This window comes from Eucalyptus grandis, chromosome 7, assembly GCF_016545825.1.
Source record: "Eucalyptus grandis isolate ANBG69807.140 chromosome 7, ASM1654582v1, whole genome shotgun sequence".
NCBI lineage: Eukaryota > Viridiplantae > Streptophyta > Magnoliopsida > Myrtales > Myrtaceae > Eucalyptus > Eucalyptus grandis.
In genome coordinates this window covers 57,135,555-57,155,690 of record NC_052618.1, presented here as the reverse complement: position 1 = coordinate 57,155,690, position 20,136 = coordinate 57,135,555, and the positions used below count along the sequence as shown (strand labels likewise).

The following is a 20,136-nucleotide window of genomic DNA, read 5'->3' as shown; positions in this document are numbered from 1 at the left end:
CTACCAGTATGATAACTTTATGCTTTTTCAATAAAGGCTTAGGATTTAATAAAAAAGCGACATGCCTAGGGAGGAAAAAATGTTTTTCTTATTTCTAAGAAATATGCACTTAGAAACGATATGATCCAAAATACTACTTAAGCCCCTAAAAAGCAATACTGGACAACAATCTTTAGGGTAGATCCCTTCTTATGTCTCTAAGTCATTCAAAAATCGCTCGTCAAATTGTCAACTCCACAATGAAAATCAATTGAATTCAACCAATCATTGATGGAAAAATTACCAAAAACTTCCTAAACTTATAATACGCATATTAATTCAATTATAAACCATTCAATTTGGTCAATTAAATATATAACATTTTGACAATTTGTCAAATAGTCATTCTCGTTAATTTTAGCCAAAAATCACGACGTGGATGCTGGTTATCTTACTTGACATGGTCGACGCTAAGATAGATAATTTTTCCTTTTATTCATTCTCTTTTTCTTTTTTTCTTTTCTACTTTTTCTTTTTCTCTTTCTTTTTACTGTGGGCCGGCAACCCTCATCTGCATTGGGAGAGGGCGTCAAGGCCTTCACTGACTCTAGGTAATGGCCACAATACCATTTTCGGCTAAAATTGGTCAAAATGAATATTTTAGCAAATCGTCAAAAACTTTAGGACTAAATAAGACGAATTAAAATGTTCAAAATTGAATTGGCATCCACATAATAAGTTTAGGGCTCTTTGGTAATTTTCTCATCAATGATCCTGATCTTAACCAAATGTCGATGTACTTGTCTCTCTGTTCCTGTAACTAAGAACAAAGTGTGTTGTGAGAAGAGACCTTAAATAAAAAAAATCTCTCAATCTACTTTTCACTTTGTTCCATTTCCTCTCGCCCTTCATGTGCTTTCCCGCCACATTCCTCCCAACATTAAGACAGAAAGTTCACTCGAAAAGTGACCCAAATTTCATCATCTTGCATGTAGTTTTTACCTAATGGATGTTATATAGCAATTCTGAGACCATCTCATCACGCATTTTAATCTCACACGTCCATCCGTCATTTCAAACTCAAAGACCAACTAATGATGGCCTAATCAAGTGCATCTACTTTACTATTTTGTCGGTCGCCAAAATAGTTAGCCAGTCTTAGATTAGCAAAATCATTTTTTCTTATGGCGTGCACGATTCATCTCTTTGATACACTGGAGTAGTTGAGTTGATACATGGAGTGGAATCGTCACTTGCACGTAGCTAAGCTTGTTAGCATGGACCACTACATGTTCTGAAAAGCAATTATCTGATGGGAGACGTGAACGGTCCATTTCGTTATCGACCGAAAGGAAGAGAACAAAATGGCTTCGGAAATATCTCTGGACATGAGTTCTGGGTTAAGGTTGATTCTATTAACATCATGCAAAGTTACTTTACAGGTAAAAACAGATAGATAAGACATAAATGTGCAAGACCCACCTCTTATTAGAGTCGCATAAGTTTATGAGTATGACAAGCTATGAAATTATATAATATGGATTGCGTAGTTATCAATAGTTTATCTCCAAGGATTATAATTAATTCTTACTTATTTCCGCAGCCGCGCAAGCTCACTTTAATCGAAGTCAACTGGCAATTAAAAAAGGACCCCATCTGTAGCCAAAAAGTCGTTCAATCTCCCTCTCTTTTCTCTTTCCATCGTCTTCTTCAGCATTCAACCATAGGGAGAAGCCAATCTCACGCTACCCTCTATCAGTTGTTGATTTTATTTTAATTTTCTAATTCTTTTCTTCCTTTTTCTTCTCTCTCGATTTAGATCTAGGAACTCTCTTTTCTTGGTCTAATTCTAGATCTGAGAGTTTGAACTCTCCTACTTTAATTCTAGATCTAAGAGTTCTTCTCTCCCGATTTAGATATGGGAGTTTAATAATGTTTTCATGGATTCGATACCCGCGTGCTCAGTCCATGGGACCTCCGCCTTTGGTTTCATCAATGATCGCAGGAAATTTGGTGTCTCAATTAATTATGAAGATTTACTATTTCAAAAGTTAGATTTGTATTTATTCGACCTATTTTGGTTGTTTCCGTACAATGATGGTGGAGAGGAAGCCAAACTTAGGCGTGGAAGAAGCCAAACTTAGGTGTGCACCACCAAATGACGATGTACTTGTTGGAGATTGAATTTCCCACATGTGCTCATTACTGACGATAATACAAAATCTAATTATCTGTTGCCAATTATTTTACTTGACAAATCCGTTTCTTATGAATCGAGTGTGTACTTAACCTTGCCTTCTATTAATCCTCTTTTTTTCTAGATTTGCCTTTTTTTTTGTAGTATTCCAACCTTTGCTCTGCTTCAATTTGTTTTGCCATGAAAGTATATGTACTTCTTATGTATCCTTTTGAGTAATGAATACAATCTTCCTTCAACAAAAAAAAAAAATGGCTATTAAAATTGTTTGGCCCATAAACTGGCAACTAGAATTCGACAAGTTGCAATTAAATTAGGGGAAATTAGATGGAGACAAGATAGAGAAGAGTCTTACGATTAAGCTACTAGAAATAATAATGCCAAGTTATCGATCGGAGTTTGATGGATTAACCCCAAATGCACATAATGTTAGCAAATTTTTATGTTGACACCCAAAAATGACTGCCTTCTAAATTGATATAACGTCGATTCGTAAAATAGATATTAAGTTATTATATCATCGATGAGTCGTTGACAGCAAAGATGCTTGTCGATGACTATGATAATTGATGACCATAGGACAGTTAACAACATGTGATGAAGATAAGTCAACCATCAACATTTATATGATGCAAAAACTGAAAAAAAACGAAGATGTCGATTAGAGGTTAGATTCAATGACAATTGAGAAGTCATAACTACTTCTAGAGACGATCCTCATGCAAGCATAAAGAGCAATCATGGAGTCTAAAATTATGGAGATACGATTGAGTCTAGTGGCAGCTAAAAAGTTACCACTTATATATAAGGCCAACGTTCAATCATGGAATGTGATCATGGAGTTAAAAACAATGGAAATGCGGCTATAATCTTTAATTGGAATATTAACCGCTCAGGAGCAGTTACATTTTGTAATGGACTATATAAGTCATGTTGAATCGTTGTAGAGGGGATCCGCAATCATCAACACAAATTATGTATCTTTCCTATTATCAATATATATTTCCAATTCCTGCATTTACTTTCCTTTACAGAAATTAGTTCCAGTTCTTGGTCATGCGTTCTACCTCCTGTCCAAATCGCCACAACATCCAATTCAATAAAAATCGAAGATCAATTTTTGGTGAAAAGTATTTCATTGCGTGAATCAATTTTCGGCTACACCTGTTCGAATTAGAGCTAATTACAACTTATCATGTTCAAAGCCTCCCCTATCATGGCCAATTTAGATTGTTTAATTGCGGGAAAGAAAAAAAGGAAATCTTAATTTCGGCTTCGAGTCTTGGACTCGCAATGCATAGTTTTTACTCCAAGTAAACTATCACGCAGAGCCAGCTGAATTCTAATCTAAGCACTCATGTTATGGTCTATATTTTATGTAGGAAAGCAGGAATAGATTAAAAGACAAACATCAGCAAGCAAATAAATTAAGTCAAGATTGTATTATTTCGACTCAAGAAAGGGGCGAAGATAATCGCAACCAATGAGGCGATCAGCCCTGAATGGGACTCCATCTTTCCTGGTCATACCTGGAAGATTTGGCCTAGTGGTTAGATGTGGATTAAGTCATCCTCTAGAAAAGTAATAACATCGGGTATATATCACGTTCAATTTACAAAGGTTGGTACACTGAATGAAATGATGATCCGTAATTGATTGGGTGTTAAATATGGCTCCTCACTTATCTGTTACAGCCTATCACGAGAATTAGATTGTCAAATTTAGAGACAAGTCTTAATATATATGACGTTACCCAAACAAAAATAGAGAGGGCCAACATTAGATGCATCTCACAGGATTTTGGTGCACATATAAAAAAATGATAGCAAAAGGGCATTTTAAGCAGGGATCTTAGTCTGCATGGTCTTAGTTTTATCCTTCCCCACAGATCTTTGACTCTCTTTTCTTTATTGCATTTATTAAGTGACCAGAGGTGGTGACTTTGGTTTATGAAGCATGCAGTCAGTTGTAGGTGGGAAAATTATCAAAAAAGTCATAAACCTATTACAATTGTGTCAATTTAGTCCTAAATTTATTTTTTTGATTAATTAAATCCTAAACCTTTTACAATTATTCCCGATTAGTTGATCCGGCCAAAATTTGGCCGGCTGGCGCTAACGTGGCAACCGGCCAATGCTGGCGACCTTTTTTAATAATATTTTATTTTTGAAATATTTATTTATTTTTTTTTTCTCTTTTTTTTTTTTTTTTTTTTCCTTCTACCTCTCCCTCCTTCCTCCTCCTCTCCTCCTCCCTCCTTCTTCCTTTGGCTCCGGGGACCGGCCAGGGGGAGGGCTGGCCGATCACTGGACTGAGGCGGCCGCGCTAGCTCGCCTCACCGTCTCGGGGCGAGGACGAGCTCACCTAGCCACTAGCAAGGCGAGCCCTCGCCGTCGCTGGGTCTGGCAAGGTGAGCCTTGCCGAATCTGGCAAGGGCTCGCCTCACTTGTGGATAGGCAAGCTTGCCCTCGCCCGGTGACGGTGAGGTGAGCCCCCATCGAATCTAGCGAGGGCTCACCTCACGATCGTCGGGCGAGGCCAGCCCTCGCCAGATCTAACTGGGGCTCACCTCGCCATCGATGGGCGCGAGCTCATCGACTAGCGAGGCAATCCCACCGGAGCCAAAGAAAGGAGGAGGGAGGAGGGAGGAGGGAAAAAAATAATAAAATATTTCAAAAAATAAAATATTATTAAAAAAAGGTCGGCGGCTGGCCAATTGCAACATCAGCCCGGCCAGCTAATTTTGGCCAGATGGACTAATCGAGAATAATTTTAAAAATTTTAGGACTTGATTGGTCAAAAAAAAAATAAGTTTATGATTAAACTGGCACAATTATAATAGGTGTAGGACTTTTTTGGTAATTTTCCCGTCGTAGGCTGTGTTTGGAGTGCAACACGAAGTGAAGCGGGTATAAATCAAGTTCATTAGTTGCTTCACGAAAAGCAAGTTGAGAGAGAGAGAGAGAGTATGCAGGAGGAGCATGAGATGGCACCTGTCGGAGCCCCATCAATATTGGGAGGGAGCACCATTGATGTGGAGGGCAGGATCCCATCCTTTGATCTCCCTAGTTCCACGCAAGGTGAATTTGATCAACAGGACTCACATGATCAGGTTCTCTCTCTTCTTTTTTCAGACATTTGGGGATTATAACCTTCAATAAGTCCCTCAATCTCCAATCTTTAAAGGGTCAAACCAATCACAATCTTACGGGACTAGCTTGTTTCTAGGTGGATGTTTCCTAATTTGAACATTCTCCATATCTAAGTGAGAATGTCATTTGTTCTAACTGTGATATATGTTTATGATCTAATCGCATTTGTCCCTAGAATTATTCAGAAACCTGGATGGAGAGCGCTTTTATCATTTGTTGGCCCCGGTTTCCTCGTTTCCCTCGCATATCTTGACCCTGGAAACTGTAATCTCTCTCTCATACCTCATCCCCCCCCCACCTTTTCTCTCTGTGAGTGTGTTTGTTCGCGTGCGTGCCTACATGAAGCTTTTGAATGAGTTCATGTTGAATTCACAGTTCTACAATTAATGTTGCAGTAGAAACTGATCTGCAGGCAGGAGCGAATCATGGATATGAGGTAACACAAACGAACGGACAATACCCAACATATATTCGTTCATACTTATGCAATTATATAGCGTATATTTAAATCGTATACTAATTTTTTTATAATATATTGGATCATATGGCCAGCTTCTGTGGATCATACTCATCGGGTTAATATTCGCTCTCATCATCCAATCACTGGCTGCTAATCTCGGAGTGAGCACTGGTAATTATTTCGTTAGAGAAATTAAGGAGGAATATGACAACTTTTTTCTACTCGTGAACACTCTCTTTATTGTTGTGATGATTCACTTGTCTATTGTAAATTTATCGAAATTTCAGGGAAACACCTATCTGAGCTATGTAAAGCTGAATACCCACCGTTGGTGAAGTATTGCTTATGGTTTTTGGCTGAAGTGGCCGTTATAGCCGCCGATATACCAGAAGGCATCTCTCTCTCTCTCTCTCTCTCTCTCTCTCTCTCTCTCTCTCTCTCTCTCTCTCTCTCTCTCTCTCTCTCTCATCAGCTCATAGAACTCGAGCTCGATATCTTATATATCATTTCTCAATCATTCTTTAGTTGTCATGGATCTCAGTCAACTTTTTCATCTGTACATATTGAGTTGGCACTCTTTATGCTTTTCTCTTTCCACTAATCTTAAGGATAGGGTTAAGATATGAAATGATAGTTGAATCTCTTAAAATACATGGTTTAACTTTACTAAGTAAAAGAGTAAAGCATTTGGTGTCATGAAATTCTTCGCCTTGTATGTGCTTCAATAAGAAAAAATTAGAGGAAAAAAAAAACTTAGGCATCATAATACACAAATATGTTAAGTATAATTACTTATCAAATCAATAGAGATCGACATTCACAAGGTAAAATACATAACAATATTCTAAGGACCAACAATCTTCTACTTGCACAAATGTCTCGTTTGATGTCCTAACAAATCTCAATTCTTCATCATTCAGTCATGAATTTCACAACTACCCTTATGGCTAATATGTATATATATATATATGGATTAAACGAATGAAACACTAAATAGAGACAAAGATGAAGAACGAGGATGTCATCTCAAATAGATACAACACAAAACATGTGATTGCAAGAACATATCAAACTTTTCTTTCACAACTTCTGGCCTGCTCATATGCATGCCTCATATTAGTTCTTATGAAAATCACACACAAAACCCTATTCTCCAAATTTTTGTCTCCTCTTTCTTTTGTTTTTACAGTCCCTCGCCTCTTTACAGCGCCTAGGCAGAGTGTAGTCACGGCACCAAGTGTTACTAGATTGGAGGTCGTCTATAGTTTGAGACCTCCAATTTGAGGCTGCAACATCATATCGTGATTACGACAGACATCCAACAACGAAAATGGCGGTGGTCTGTTTGGAGACTGCCGGAGAGGACAATCCCAGTGGGCAGCAGTGACGGTACACGATGAGCTTTAAGAGGAATTATGACAAGGAAGACGTTAAGAGTACAAGAACAAGAGAAGGAATATAAATTAAAAGAAATGGGAGAAAAACTTGTTCATATGTCCCTTCGGAACTCTCAAATTTACTGACCAACCATATTCATGTTTGCAGTGATTGGGACGGCCTTCGCACTTAACATACTGTTTCACATCCCAGTGTGGGCTGGAATTTTGCTCACTGGTTTCAGCACGATCGCGCTTCTTGGCCTGCAGACATATGGGGTATGCGTACTTGGAATTCCATTGATTCAATGAGAACGTGTGTATTAGATTCCTTTGAATTTGTGACAACCCGGGCAGCACAGAGGAACGGACTAAGATCACCTCGGCAGTACGCAGGCGAGGCTAAGTGCATGTCTCCTGTCCCACATCACTTAGGGGGAGTCATGGGCTAGCTTATAAGGTTTTGGTCCTTCAAACTGTACATACACGTTTTCTCGGGTAGTATGGGCTACTCTAAGAAGAACAAAATCGTTTGGACTTAGTGTCCAAAGCGGACAATATATGTACAGTGAAGACCTGGCTCCTTACAGAATTGCCTATGCCAATTATATAATAGTCACACTGACTTGTCTGAAGACCAGATTTGTTTCACCGTCATTTAATTCAATGCTGTTCACTATTTTCCGAACCTCGGTTGTTTCTAAAAAAAATGTGGTCTTCAAATTTACTAGATTCGGAAGCTGGAAATGCTGATAGCTACGTTGGTATTCATAATGGCGGCATGCTTCTTTGGCGAAATGAGCTACGTGAAGCCTCCTGCTACGGAGGTCCTGGAGGGGATGTTCATCCCCAAGCTCTCTGGGAACAGTGCCACTGGCGATGCCATCGCCATGCTCGGCGCCCTCGTGATGCCGTATGATATCACTTTATACTTCATCACACACTGTCTTTGTCGTTAGATATACATGAAACTGATTTTCCAGATTTGAGAGTTATATTGCTTGTCAACAGGCACAACCTGTTCCTCCATTCTGCTTTGGTCTTGTCCAGAAAAGTTCCGAGATCGGTCCGAGGCGTCAATGTACTAAATTCCTAACTTCGTCTTCATTTTCTTTTGTTGTCAAAATTTTATTGGTGAAGATCTTATTCCTCGTGTGAAAAACTAGGCTATTATTTAGACGGCATAATGTGCGTTCAATAATCGTCACTTCTGTTTTCACTAATTATATTTGGTAAAACGTACAAAATATAGGAGAAATTTATTGTCAATGTTATGAAACGTGTATTTTTGTTTAGTCAATTATCCAAAAGAAAAAAACGTGCACTTTTCATTTCATCTCATCAATCTCTGCAGGACGCCTGCCGTTTTTTCCTCATAGAAAGTGGGTTCGCATTATTCGTGGCATTCTTGATCAACGTCGCCGTTGTTTCCGTGTCTGGCACCGTCTGCTCGGCCGACAATCTTTCCAGTGAGAATGCAAGTCAATGCAACGATCTAACTCTCAATTCTGCTGCATTCCTCCTCAAGGTTCCAATTCCTAACAGAGACTATAAACCAGTTGGACCACAAGATAACATTTTAACTAAGAATAATATTCTTATTATCGTCTCAAATACCTGCATTTACAGAATATGTTGGGAAGATCTAGCTCAACAGTTTATGCCATTGCATTGCTAGCTTCAGGACAAAGCTCCACAATTACAGGAACCTATGCAGGCCAATATATCATGCAGGTTGTTAATTAAGAAATTTCACGTAACTAGCTGTTTAAAGTGAACACTTGAATGGATCTGATTTTTATTTATTTTTTTGTGTGCGAGTTGGTTAATTGCTTAGGGATTCTTGGATCTCAAAATTAAGAAGTGGATGAGGAACCTAGTGACTCGATGTGCTGCCATTACGTCAAGTCTCATTGTCGCTATAATGAGCGGATCTTCAGGAGCCAGTAGGCTCATCATCATTGCGTCGGTATGAAGATTCCTCTGATGTCTCCTGCCACTTCTACATTTAAATTCTTTGTATCATAATCTGGTGAAGATATGTGAGCATTCTATGCTCATTCTATAATGAGTTTGATGTTGTTTTTCAGATGATTCTATCATTTGAGCTTCCGTTTGCTCTTATCCCACTCCTTAAGTTCAGTAGCAGTGCAACAAAGATGGGACCCCACAAAAACTCAATCTACGTAAGCTTGTCTTTTGATCTTTACACAAGTGAACTTTAGACTTGGTAGGTTAGTTCAGAAGTCCTAAAGAGATGCAAATTCGGGGGAAAAAAGGAAGAATTGAAAAAATGCAGAAGAACATCTGGAAATTCAAGTAAAATGACAATCCTGTCTTTTCAAATCTTTTATGTCTCTGGACGCAGATTATCGTGATCTCATGGATACTAGGAGTGGGACTCATCGGTATCAACATCTACTACCTCAGCACGGGCTTTGTCGGCTGGCTAATCAACAATAGTGTTCCCAAAGTTGCCAACGTTTTCATTGGAATCCTAGTGTTCCCACTCATGGCAGTCTACATCGTTGCAGTGATCTACTTAACTTTCCGAAAAGACACCATCATCACATTTTCTGATGACCCTGTTAAGCATGCGACGACAATGGCCATCGAACTTGGCTATGGCAATTCTGGCAAGTCACCAGACCGACTTCCTTATCGAGAGGATCTAGCAGACATTCCTCTTCCGGAATAGTTTGCATCACATTGCTTAACAACTCAAGAAGCTATCCCTCAATGTATGCAGAGACAGATGCTAGAGTGAAACTATCTAGTAGAAAAGTGGTAAAAAATAGTGCTGTTAGAATCGTAGCTAGAGTCAAGATCGTTAAGGTACTCTCTTGCTGCAGCTTTTTTTAGCAGGGCTACTGGGCAAAACATCGAGCAAAAATGCCTTTGTAACTTTAAGTTATTAGTAGACTCCTTTAAATTTTATCTTTAGTAAATATAAAACTCCGCAGGATCATTGCGGTTTTTCAACATCACTGCAAAACCATACAAGTAATCTCTGAGAGAGGACATAAACTTCAACATGAGGCAGAGGCATGATACCATAAAGTGAACGATGATAATGCCCATCTGTTGATGCATTTTGATGCCAAAATGGCAAAATCGAAACACCAGAACCCGATGCTACTTCCCTTGCACTACAACCTCAACAGGATTCAGAATGTTGAATTGCTGAACCGACTCATACCAAGTGGATTTAACAATTATTCCTTTTCCCCTGTACCGTATCTCCCATCCCTTTAATACTTGGAATCTATCATGTAAATATAAAAGAGTTGCTAGAGTTGAGCTGTGTAAAATCATATGTAGTGTCAAAATTATTCACTGTCAGGAGTATGAACTCTAAATGTTTATGCAGAATCAATTTGGTAAAACACTGAGCAGAAAGGCAGAGTATAATTAAGCATTATTAATCCGCTTTCTTGTTGTTGTTCATAGAGGATAATGGGCCTATCTTGTTGGATCCTTTCTTTTAGGCAAAGTGATTCGAGATCCTCTTGGGCTAACCTAATCATTACGCATAACAGACAATGGGCCACGTAGTAATTAGGACTAATTAACAAGGCTTGAAAGCTCGTATTAAAAGGTTCAGCAAAGAACGAAAGCTTGCATGAGAAGTAGACAATGTAGAGGGAGACTAACAATCCCAGCTACCACAAGAAGATTTCACAGTTTACATCTGAAGAAGCATTATGCCAGTTACCTCATCCAACCTAATTATTGATGAAATAGAACACAAGGCCTTGTGCTCAGTGACCTGAACACCTGCTTTTCTCGAGTCCCTCGTGTATTTATGCAAGAGATGGTAAACTCATATAATGGAAACCCCATTCCCGCTGTGTTTCCTTGTGCTGCACATTCTCAATGGTTTGAGAAGCTCACGGCCAAAACGGAAAAGGTATGGCGCCCTCACCTGAAAATCCAACATTTTAACAGCAAAACAATAACTAACTTCGAGGAAGCCGTCGATGGAAGTCCAGTGGACAAAAAGCCCTCCTAACTTATCCCTACTATTGTGGTGCATTGCTTTCGGAACAAACTCATCGATTTGATTAATAAAAAAAGGCAAAAGGAGAATGAAAATTTCTGAGACAACGGCACTAGTCTAGGGAATTCAATTCTCTGAATTGAGGAAAACACACTAGAGAACAATGCACAAGACTTTTCCCAAAACCCCTCTCTTAATAGACTTAATCAGGAAAATTTCCAAGGCAATGGAAGAACTCTAAAAACCACAGACCTAATATGTGGAAAGCGATTTGTTCGTGAACCTTTGCTATGTGCAATCAAATCTAAATCAATTTTGGAGAAGCGCAATCAAGTCCTCTTATCGTCACTATTGGAAATTGCTTACTAGGCCATTGCAAAACACTTGCATGATAACTTTATGTTTACTTTTTCAATAAAGGCTTAGGATTTAATAGCAACTTTTCAGTCTACCAGGCGACATGCCTAGGGAGGAAAAAATGTTTTTCTTATTTCTAAGAAATATGCACTTAAAAACGATACGATCCAAAATACTGCTTAAGCCCCTAAAAAGCAATACTGGACAACAATCTTTAGGGTAGATCCCTTCTTATGTCTCTAAGTCATTCAAAAATCGCTCTTGTCAAATTGTCAACTCCACAATGAAAATCAATTGAATTCAACCAATCATTGATGGAAAAATTACCAAAAACGTCCTAAACTTATAATACGCATATTAATTCAATAATAAACCATTCAATTTGGTCAATTTAAATATATAACATTTTGACAATTTGTCAATATAGTCATTCTCGTTAATTTTAGCCAAAAATCACTGACGTGGATGCTGGTTATCTTACTTGACATGGTCGACGCTAACATAGATAATTTTTCCTTTTATTCATTCTCTTTTTCTTTTTTCTTTTCTACTTTTTCTTTTTCTCTTTCTTTTTAATGTGGGCCGGCAACCCTCATCTGCATTGGGAGAGGGCGTCAAGGCCTTCACTTACTCTAGGTAATGGCCACAATACCATTTTCGGCTAAAATTGGTCAAAATGAATATTTTAGCAAATCGTCAAAAACTTTAGGACTAAATAAGATGAATTAAAATGTTCAAAATTGAATTGGCATCCACATAATAAGTTTAGGGCTCTTTGGTAATTTTCTCATCAATGATCCTGATCTTGACCAAATGTCGATGTACTTGTCTCTCTGTTCCTGTAACTAAGAACAAAGTGTGTTGTGAGAAGAGAGCTTAAATAAAAAAAAATCTCTCGATCTACTTTTCACTTTGTTCCATTTCCTCTCGCCCTTCATGTGCTTTCCCGCCACATTCCTCCCAACATTAAGACAGAAAGTTCACTCGAAAAGTGACCCAAATTTCATCATCTCGCATGTAGTTTTTACCTACTGGATGTTATATAGCAATTCTGAGACCATCTCATCACGCATTTTAATCTCACACGTCCATCCGTCATTTCAAACTCAAAGACCAACTAATGATGGCCTAATCAAGTGCATCTACTTTACTATTTTGTCGGTCGCCAAAATAGTTAGCCAGTCTTAGATTAGCAAAATCATTTTTCTTATGGCGTGCACGATTCATCTCTTTGATACACTGGAGTAGTTGAGTTGATACATGGAGTGGAATCGTCACTTGCACGTAGCTAAGCTTGTTAGCATGGACCACTACATGTTCTGAAAAGCAATTATCTGATGGGAGACGTGAACGGTCCATTTCGTTATCGACCGAAAGGAAGAGAACAAACAAAATGGCTTCGGAAATATCTCTGGACATGAGTTCTGGGTTAAGGTTGATTCTATTAACATCATGCAAAGTTACTTTATAGGTAAAAACAGATAGATAAGAAATAAATGTGCAAGACCCACCTCTTATTAGAGTCGCATAAGTGTATGAGTATGACAAGCTATGAAATTATATAATATGGATTGCGTAGTTATCAATAGTTTATCTCCAAGGATTATAATTAATTCTTACTTATTTCCGCAGCCGCTCAAGCTCACTTTAATCGAAGTCAACTGGCAATTAAAAAAGGACTCCGTCTGTAGCCGAAAAGTCGTTCAATCTCCCTCTCTTTTCTCTTTCCATCGTCTTCTTCAGCCTTCAACCATGGGGAGGTTTTAAGCCAGTCTCACGCTACCCTCTATCAGTTGTTGATTTTATTTGAATTTTCTAGTTCTCTCTCGATTTAGATCTAGAAACTCTCTTTTCTCGGTCTAATTCTAGATTTGAGAGTTTGAACTCTCCTACTTTAATTCTAGATCTGAGAGTTCTTCTCTCCCAATTTAGATATGGGAGTTTAATAATGTTTTCATGGATTCGATACCCCCGTGCTCAATCCATGGGTCCTCCACTTCGGTTTCATTAATGATCGCATGAGATTTGGCGTCTCACTTAATTATGAAGATTTGCTATTCCAAAAGTTAGATTTGTATTTATTCAACCTATTTTGGTTGTCTCACTTAATTATGAAGATTTGCTATTCCAAAAGTTAGATTTGTATTTATTCAACCTATTTTGGTTGTTTCCGTACAATGATAGTGGAGAGGAAGCCAAACTTAAGCGCAGAGGAAGCCAAACTTAGGCGTGCACCGCCAAATGACGATGTACTTATTGGAGATTGAATTTCTCACATGTGCTCATCACTGACGATAATATAAAATCTAATTATCCGTTGCCAGTTATTTTACTTAACAGATCCATTTCTTATGAATTGAGTGTGTACTTAACCTTGCCGATATTCTATTAACCCTCTTTTTTTCTAGACTTGCCTTTTTTTTTGTAGTATTCCGACCTTTGCTCTGCTTCAATTTGTTTTGCCATGAAAGTTATGTACTTCTTATGTATCCTTTTGAGTAATGAATACATTCTTCCTTCAACAAAAAAAAAATGGCAATTAAAATTGTTTGGCCCATAAACTGGCAAATAGAATTCGACAAGTTGCAATAAGATTAGGGGAAAATAGATGGAGACAAGATAGAGAAGAGTCTTACGATTAAGCGACTAGAAATAATAAATGCCAAGTTATCGATCGGAGTTTGATGGATTAACCCCAAATGAACCTCTAAGGCAAAGAGAATAAGCACATCACAAGATGGCCATGCAGAATCCTTTCTTATTCCATTGGCACAAAGCATGTTAGCACATGCTTTACAAGAGCTTGGTACGGAAAACCTAGGGAACAAGCACCCCGCTTATTCATAGAATCACCAACTGTATACAGGTTACTCTCTCTGAATTCACATGATTGCCTTCTGCATAGAATTAGGGATTTCTTAGACATGTCCAACAATTTGGCAACAAGCTTCTTTTCTAACCAGAGCAGCATAATATGAGAAGCCACAGTGCTTGAGCTTATACACAAAATCAGATACTGAACATCCCAGAGCTTCGTGATTACTCACACTGCAGTTTCAGCCCTGGCATTCTCACATCGTTCCTTCAAGGAGACATTGTTAGACCTTTTGATGAGTGGCAGTGGACAGCCTCCCTAGGAAGAATAAAACAATAATGAGAATGGGGAACCTGCTTCTGCCTTATCAATACCGAAGACAGGCAACTGAAGTTGTTTCTTGACCTCCACTTCTCACTTTCGCATAATTGGCAGATAGGGTCATGACGTATTGCAGTGACATTAAGGGCATCGGGAAGTAAGTTGCTAGCAGAACCTATGATGGACAGATACAGATGAAATTCTCAAAAACTTACAAAAGTTACCAGCAGCAAGAACTTAAGAATTTTATTGGAATAAAAGGAGTACTATTTCTTTTCTCTATATTTGGGGATCTGTCATTTATGATATAATGGTGAACTAACCATTCTTTTTTCTTCTTCTGATCCTTCTTGTGGAAGAGAGAAGACCATGTCATCCAAAGCACCATTATTAAACCATGCATTCATCTCTGATCTAAACAAATGTTTCATTTAAGTTGCACATATGAGCGCACAACAAAAGGCTTACAATCTATTTTGCACTGAATACCAGAAAACATTCTGCTACATTCCTTTACTGACAAAACCAAATTATCATGGACATTTCGTTAGAAGAGCCTTTTAGGCACTCATCATGTAATCAAATAAGGAAAATTTGCAGTTATGCCCTATTTCTTGTTTTGATAAGTGCAATCAATATTTTAGAATTTTCCTAACCAAGAATACTCGACAATTTCCCTTATTGCAATCATTAACTTGAAGCAAGATAAACAAAGAAAAACATTGAAAAGAAGTCCAGATGAAACAAGTGAATGCAGCAATTTTAAGAAGTGGTACCTTGAAAGTAAACTGGAAAGCCAATAACTTCTCAATCCTCCAGAGTGGAGGAGAGAAATTAAAAACAAAAGCAGCAGCATTACAAAAGAGGGGCATTATTTTATTTGACAAAAAAGCTGCAACTTAAGTAGCTCAAAAGTGATTTTAAAGGCAGCAGAAAAGATAGGCAGTGATGACCAATTTCCAGAACAGTGAGGTTTCATGGGAAAGATTAAAAAGGAAATGAAGGCCATGCATATTTTTTATCCGTCTTTTATTGTTGACTTGTAGAGTGCAAGAAGGCATAAGCAGCAAAAGAAAAGCAAAAAGAAAAAAATCTAGCATAAACTCAATCACTCCGGAAGCATACTTTTGGGTTTTATTATATTTCAGAAGAAACTCAGGTAGAGAAGTGAGATACGAATTGGATACCTATTTTTGGTAGCCAGATGACCCATTTTGGAATCATTTTTCCCGCCAGCTTGTAACAAACATCATTGCAGAAGTGGTTGTAATTCTTAAAGTCGAGTGACATCACCATTGTGGCTTATCGCATGGTTTTCCATTAACTCCCTAACCTGAGTAGGGTCCAAGGGGATGTCCTGATGAATATTGATTTTCTAAACTTGATAGACTTGAAGCTGGGGATTGCCAAGGTTCAACCCGATAGTCATGGTCTCAAAATGCATATTCCTCACCATGAACTGCCAAGAAGTTGCAATTGTCAAAATGTTGAACTTAGTTTGGAAATATTTAGTGCAGGATATCTGAATTTACATTACAATGCACGGTGATTGCTCATCCACAGCAAAAAGACAATTAATTCTGTATGTCTTTCTCCAATATAAAACAGCTTCCTCAAGGACACACGGGCAGCAATGTTAGTGTAGGTATACATCCAACTGTCAATTTCACTCTCTGAGGATTCTGGACATGTTTATACTCATCCAAACAATACCCCATCCTATCCTTGCCAATAGGAGTTATGAGATTTAGAGGAAGTTTGTTCGAAATATTTCTATAGAAAAAAATTATATAAAAGGAACAACTTCCTGACTGATTGCTTGTCAGAAGGTACAATAAAGATATATCCACCTGTCATCCTTTCAAGCATTTAGAGAAAGAAGAATTGTGTTAAGACCCACATATACATATTACACCAACAATAACCTGAACTTTTAGTCTTTTCGTGCATTTTAGATGGAAACCACCCAGCATCAAGCACAGTTCTATGTTCCTTTAGAACTGCACTTCATTCTACCTGTGAAAATAAAATATCCCCAAATATGTAACCTTCGTTTCTAGTATTTAATCTATAAACTCCCATATTGAGTCCAATTGGACAATCAGACGTAATATGTCCATAAAATACAAACTGAATAAGGTTGGCTTACCCTCTACACCAGAGTCAAAGATGCCAAGTCCAAGCCAGGAAACATATCGGTCTGATCATACACACTGAGGTAAACTGGTGCACAGCCTGGACCATAGTCAACTGGCTTTTGACTGGGGAAGGAAGCAAAACCGGGTTTTGCTGATTTGCTCTTAAATGAGGGGAGCCACTGATTTCCATGCTCTCAGTCAAGAAGTTTTATACACTTGTATGAAAGGCCAAAAATTGAATTAGAAGTTTAGCCAAGAAGTGCAAAACACCTGAATAATAGGCCAAAAGCAGAACCACAAGCAACCTTCACAAAGTTCATGCTGCCTTTTATTTATTAACTAATACATGTACTTTAGCAGGGTGGAGAAGGGAGGAAGTCTGAGGATGTGACAACGAATTGGTTGAGTACTAGAAAAGACAGTTGCATTCTCAAAACGAGAAACTTCACCATAAAATCATACTGATGCCAGCTTTATCAATTTTGGAGAATGGTATGTGGATTATCAAAGTGTCAAGATAATCAAAGAAACATTATAAAATCATCAAATTTCCAAAGAATTACTGGGATCTTCAAGTTCATTGCAAAGAAAATGGGTCACCAACATAGAAATCCCTTTATGACACAGGGTCATGTTATTATTGGTTACCAGCATAATATAGTTGTGGGGATTCTTATGGATTGGCATGAACCATATCTACGTCATTTAATGAAGTACCATGCTCTTGAACAGCCAACAAATGAAAAACGAAAGAGTGACCACCATTAGCAGAAAAAAAAAAAGGTCTTTTTATATGAGTTACAATCACTAGATCACCACACCTTGTCTCTTAATGTGCCAAGCTAGATAAAAACTAACATTAAACCAAGGAAGAACAGAAAAGTAGTCGAGCCAGGCTCTGTTTTTCTTGATGACATTAATTAAGAAAAAGGTTCGAACTTCAAGAAAGGAGAGCTGTGAGCACAGGGTACCAACGATAACCTCAACAAGGTACTATTCCTAATCCTCAAACATTCTTTTTCTGACAGGTGATCCTCAAACATTATAGGACAATGACAAGACTTGACCCAAAGCACAGCAAAACCACAGAGAGAGAAAAAAAAACGCACTGAATAGGAAAAGACCAAAGAAAATCAATCCCTGCATGCATGTGCATGAACACAGACAGACAGACAGACAGACAGACTGCCAGATGGAAACGGAGACAGACAGAGACAGAGGAACCTACATGAGCTTCAAGCCCAACGACGCTTATACAAAATTGTCCATCTTCTTAGAATAATCTTTCAGTGAACAAGAATGCTACCAATCCTCTCATGGCATTATCAAATAGTCTACTTCAGCATTACCTCAAATCAGCGTTTTGGTGTGATAGGCTCCAGCATTTTAGGTCCAGTGAAAGGAAAAGTCTGAAGCTTTACCCTGCATTCTGCATAGATTGCTTCACTATATAGTCCAGAAACATGAAGTTCACATATGCTTCTATATCTTAAATTTCTGATCAAATCTTCCACTATGTATGAGATGATGTTCAACCATATTAAGCCACACCAACCAAACGTTTCTATAATACATTTTATGGCTGTCCAGATGTCAATTTTGGAGTCTCCCATGAATTTCATAAACCAATAGTTGGGATGAGTCCACAATGCGTTTGCTTTCACAGACAATACGACTGCATAATTCATGCCTCGGTGCTGGTCGAAATGATCTTAGTTGATATAGGGGATCAGTTATCTCACATTTACTACACAGTTCCTTTGCTGGCTGCACATGCTTCCACCAGAAATCAGAAAGAGCAAGCTTCAAAAGATCCCAGTATTCCTTATCACGGTATATTCTGAAAAGACTGCTGCCTCTGGGAGTCCATACATAGAAATCCATCCAATCCTTGTCCAAAATTTCCATCAAACCTTGCACTTGAGGAATGTAATTTAGATGAATCCGAGACCATGGAGAAGCTCTATTCATATCTCCATTGAAGAATGGGCACTTGATCTCCAAAACTCCATTGCAGGGCAATCCATAAACAAATTGCTCAACTACTCCATCCGGTGAAGCAGCAAGCCAACTGTCTTCGGAATTATTGTTTCCATAAACTTGAAACTGAGGTAACTCGACGTCATTTCCAGTGATAAGCCTGTACCTCTCAAGCGCCTCCTTTTCCTTTATATTATTCCAACAGGTAGCCAGGTTACCAGAAAATGGCTCAATCAAGCCAAGTTTTTCTAACCAGAGCTGGACTCTTCGCTTACGCCAAAAACCAATCGCTGAACTAAAGGTGCTTGCTGTGAGCTTATTTCTCCTTAGTTCTTGCCAATCTTTGAACCAGTGCTGTAAACAATCCGCTTTGAGAACAGAGTCCGGTCCATCACGCGCAGCCTTCAGAGTACAGCCCAGATTGCTCAACTCCCTTCTAGATGGAAGATTTACGGCTTGACTGTGGTTAGAAAGCCTCCCACTATGCGATTCTGACCAAGCCTGTGTGTTAAACTCTCTGCGGTAGCAAATAGCAGTATCAACAGAACCCGCACAGCAGCTACTTTTAAGCACAAGACGTAAAGGTCGTGCTATGTAGAGGAAGCAAGAACAGACTTCTTCACTGCCAGAAGTGAATACGATCAGCGGATGTACCGATGCAACATACACCACATATATACGAGAAAAATATAGAGGAAAACAAATGGGCAGACTAATCAATGCGAATGACAAAGTAAAGTGAGGAACTTGAGGAGAGCCGCCAATCAAAAACGCTCGCTTCGACATTGACGCGACAGGCAACATAATCAAAACTCTCAATGCACACGCAACTAGACTAGTCTCAGCTCCATTCCTAAAAATAAAGCTTTCTAAAGCAGCAAAATCACCACCGCCTAATTCATGGGAGACACCATAAAATCAGCACGAGTTGCCAAACACCAAGCACGCGACCAAACTTTGCATTAAAATCGGTTCTATATGGCTGTTGATTCGGAGACGAAAGACAGAGAAAGAATGAGCTTCCCCCCCCAAACGAATTCTCAGGCGAAGCGAAACGAGCGAAAAGAGCGAAAAGAGCAAAGTCTCGGGAGGGCTGACCGAGCAATCTCGTGGCGACGCCAGCGCATAAGGATACGACGATACCCGACGGCGCGCCTTGCTGCTTCAACCCATCCTCCAGCCCTGGAGTTGCAGAGCGCGAGGAAGAAGACGAAGATGGAGAAGAAGGAGGAGGAGATGGGTTTTACAGCAGAGGTTTACGAAATTTATGGAGGACGGAAGGGTTTTAGAGCCTCCGGTTCGGTTCGACCGGTTGGACGTGGACCAAGCCCAGGCCCAGGACCAGGCCCAATAACGACAAG

General features: G+C 38.8%; 3 protein-coding genes across 3 annotated transcripts; 1 reads left to right on the top strand and 2 right to left on the bottom strand.

Moving 5' to 3' along the window:
- Window positions 1–5,134: 5,134 nt before the first annotated feature.
- Window positions 5,135–10,069, top strand: LOC104430696 (metal transporter Nramp5). The gene is made up of 13 exons (XM_010043425.3): window positions 5,135–5,288; window positions 5,514–5,592; window positions 5,724–5,764; window positions 5,881–5,959; window positions 6,076–6,180; window positions 7,334–7,443; window positions 7,896–8,077; window positions 8,176–8,245; window positions 8,519–8,692; window positions 8,794–8,898; window positions 9,002–9,133; window positions 9,255–9,350; window positions 9,533–10,069. The coding sequence occupies exons 1-13, from the start codon at window positions 5,145–5,147 to the stop codon at window positions 9,860–9,862; spliced, it is 1,647 nt and encodes a 548-aa protein (XP_010041727.3). The 5' UTR covers window positions 5,135–5,144; the 3' UTR covers window positions 9,863–10,069.
- Window positions 10,070–14,259: 4,190 nt separating this feature from the next.
- LOC104444065 (deSI-like protein At4g17486) lies at window positions 14,260–17,115 on the bottom strand. The gene is given in 9 exon segments (XM_039317970.1): window positions 14,260–14,832; window positions 15,845–15,933; window positions 15,935–16,007; window positions 16,010–16,052; window positions 16,055–16,116; window positions 16,807–16,854; window positions 16,857–16,905; window positions 16,907–16,946; window positions 17,066–17,115. Coding segments are annotated over 9 exon segments (681 nt in total). The 3' UTR covers window positions 14,260–14,605.
- On the bottom strand, window positions 14,260–20,016 carry LOC104450922. Its single transcript, XM_039316627.1, has 5 exons — window positions 19,874–20,016; window positions 18,145–19,397; window positions 16,807–17,010; window positions 15,845–16,116; window positions 14,260–14,832 (listed from the first exon to the last, which is right to left on the bottom strand). The coding sequence occupies exons 1-2, from the start codon at window positions 19,900–19,902 to the stop codon at window positions 18,389–18,391; spliced, it is 1,038 nt and encodes a 345-aa protein (XP_039172561.1). The 5' UTR covers window positions 19,903–20,016; the 3' UTR covers window positions 14,260–14,832; window positions 15,845–16,116; window positions 16,807–17,010; window positions 18,145–18,388.
- Window positions 20,017–20,136: the final 120 nt, after the last annotated feature.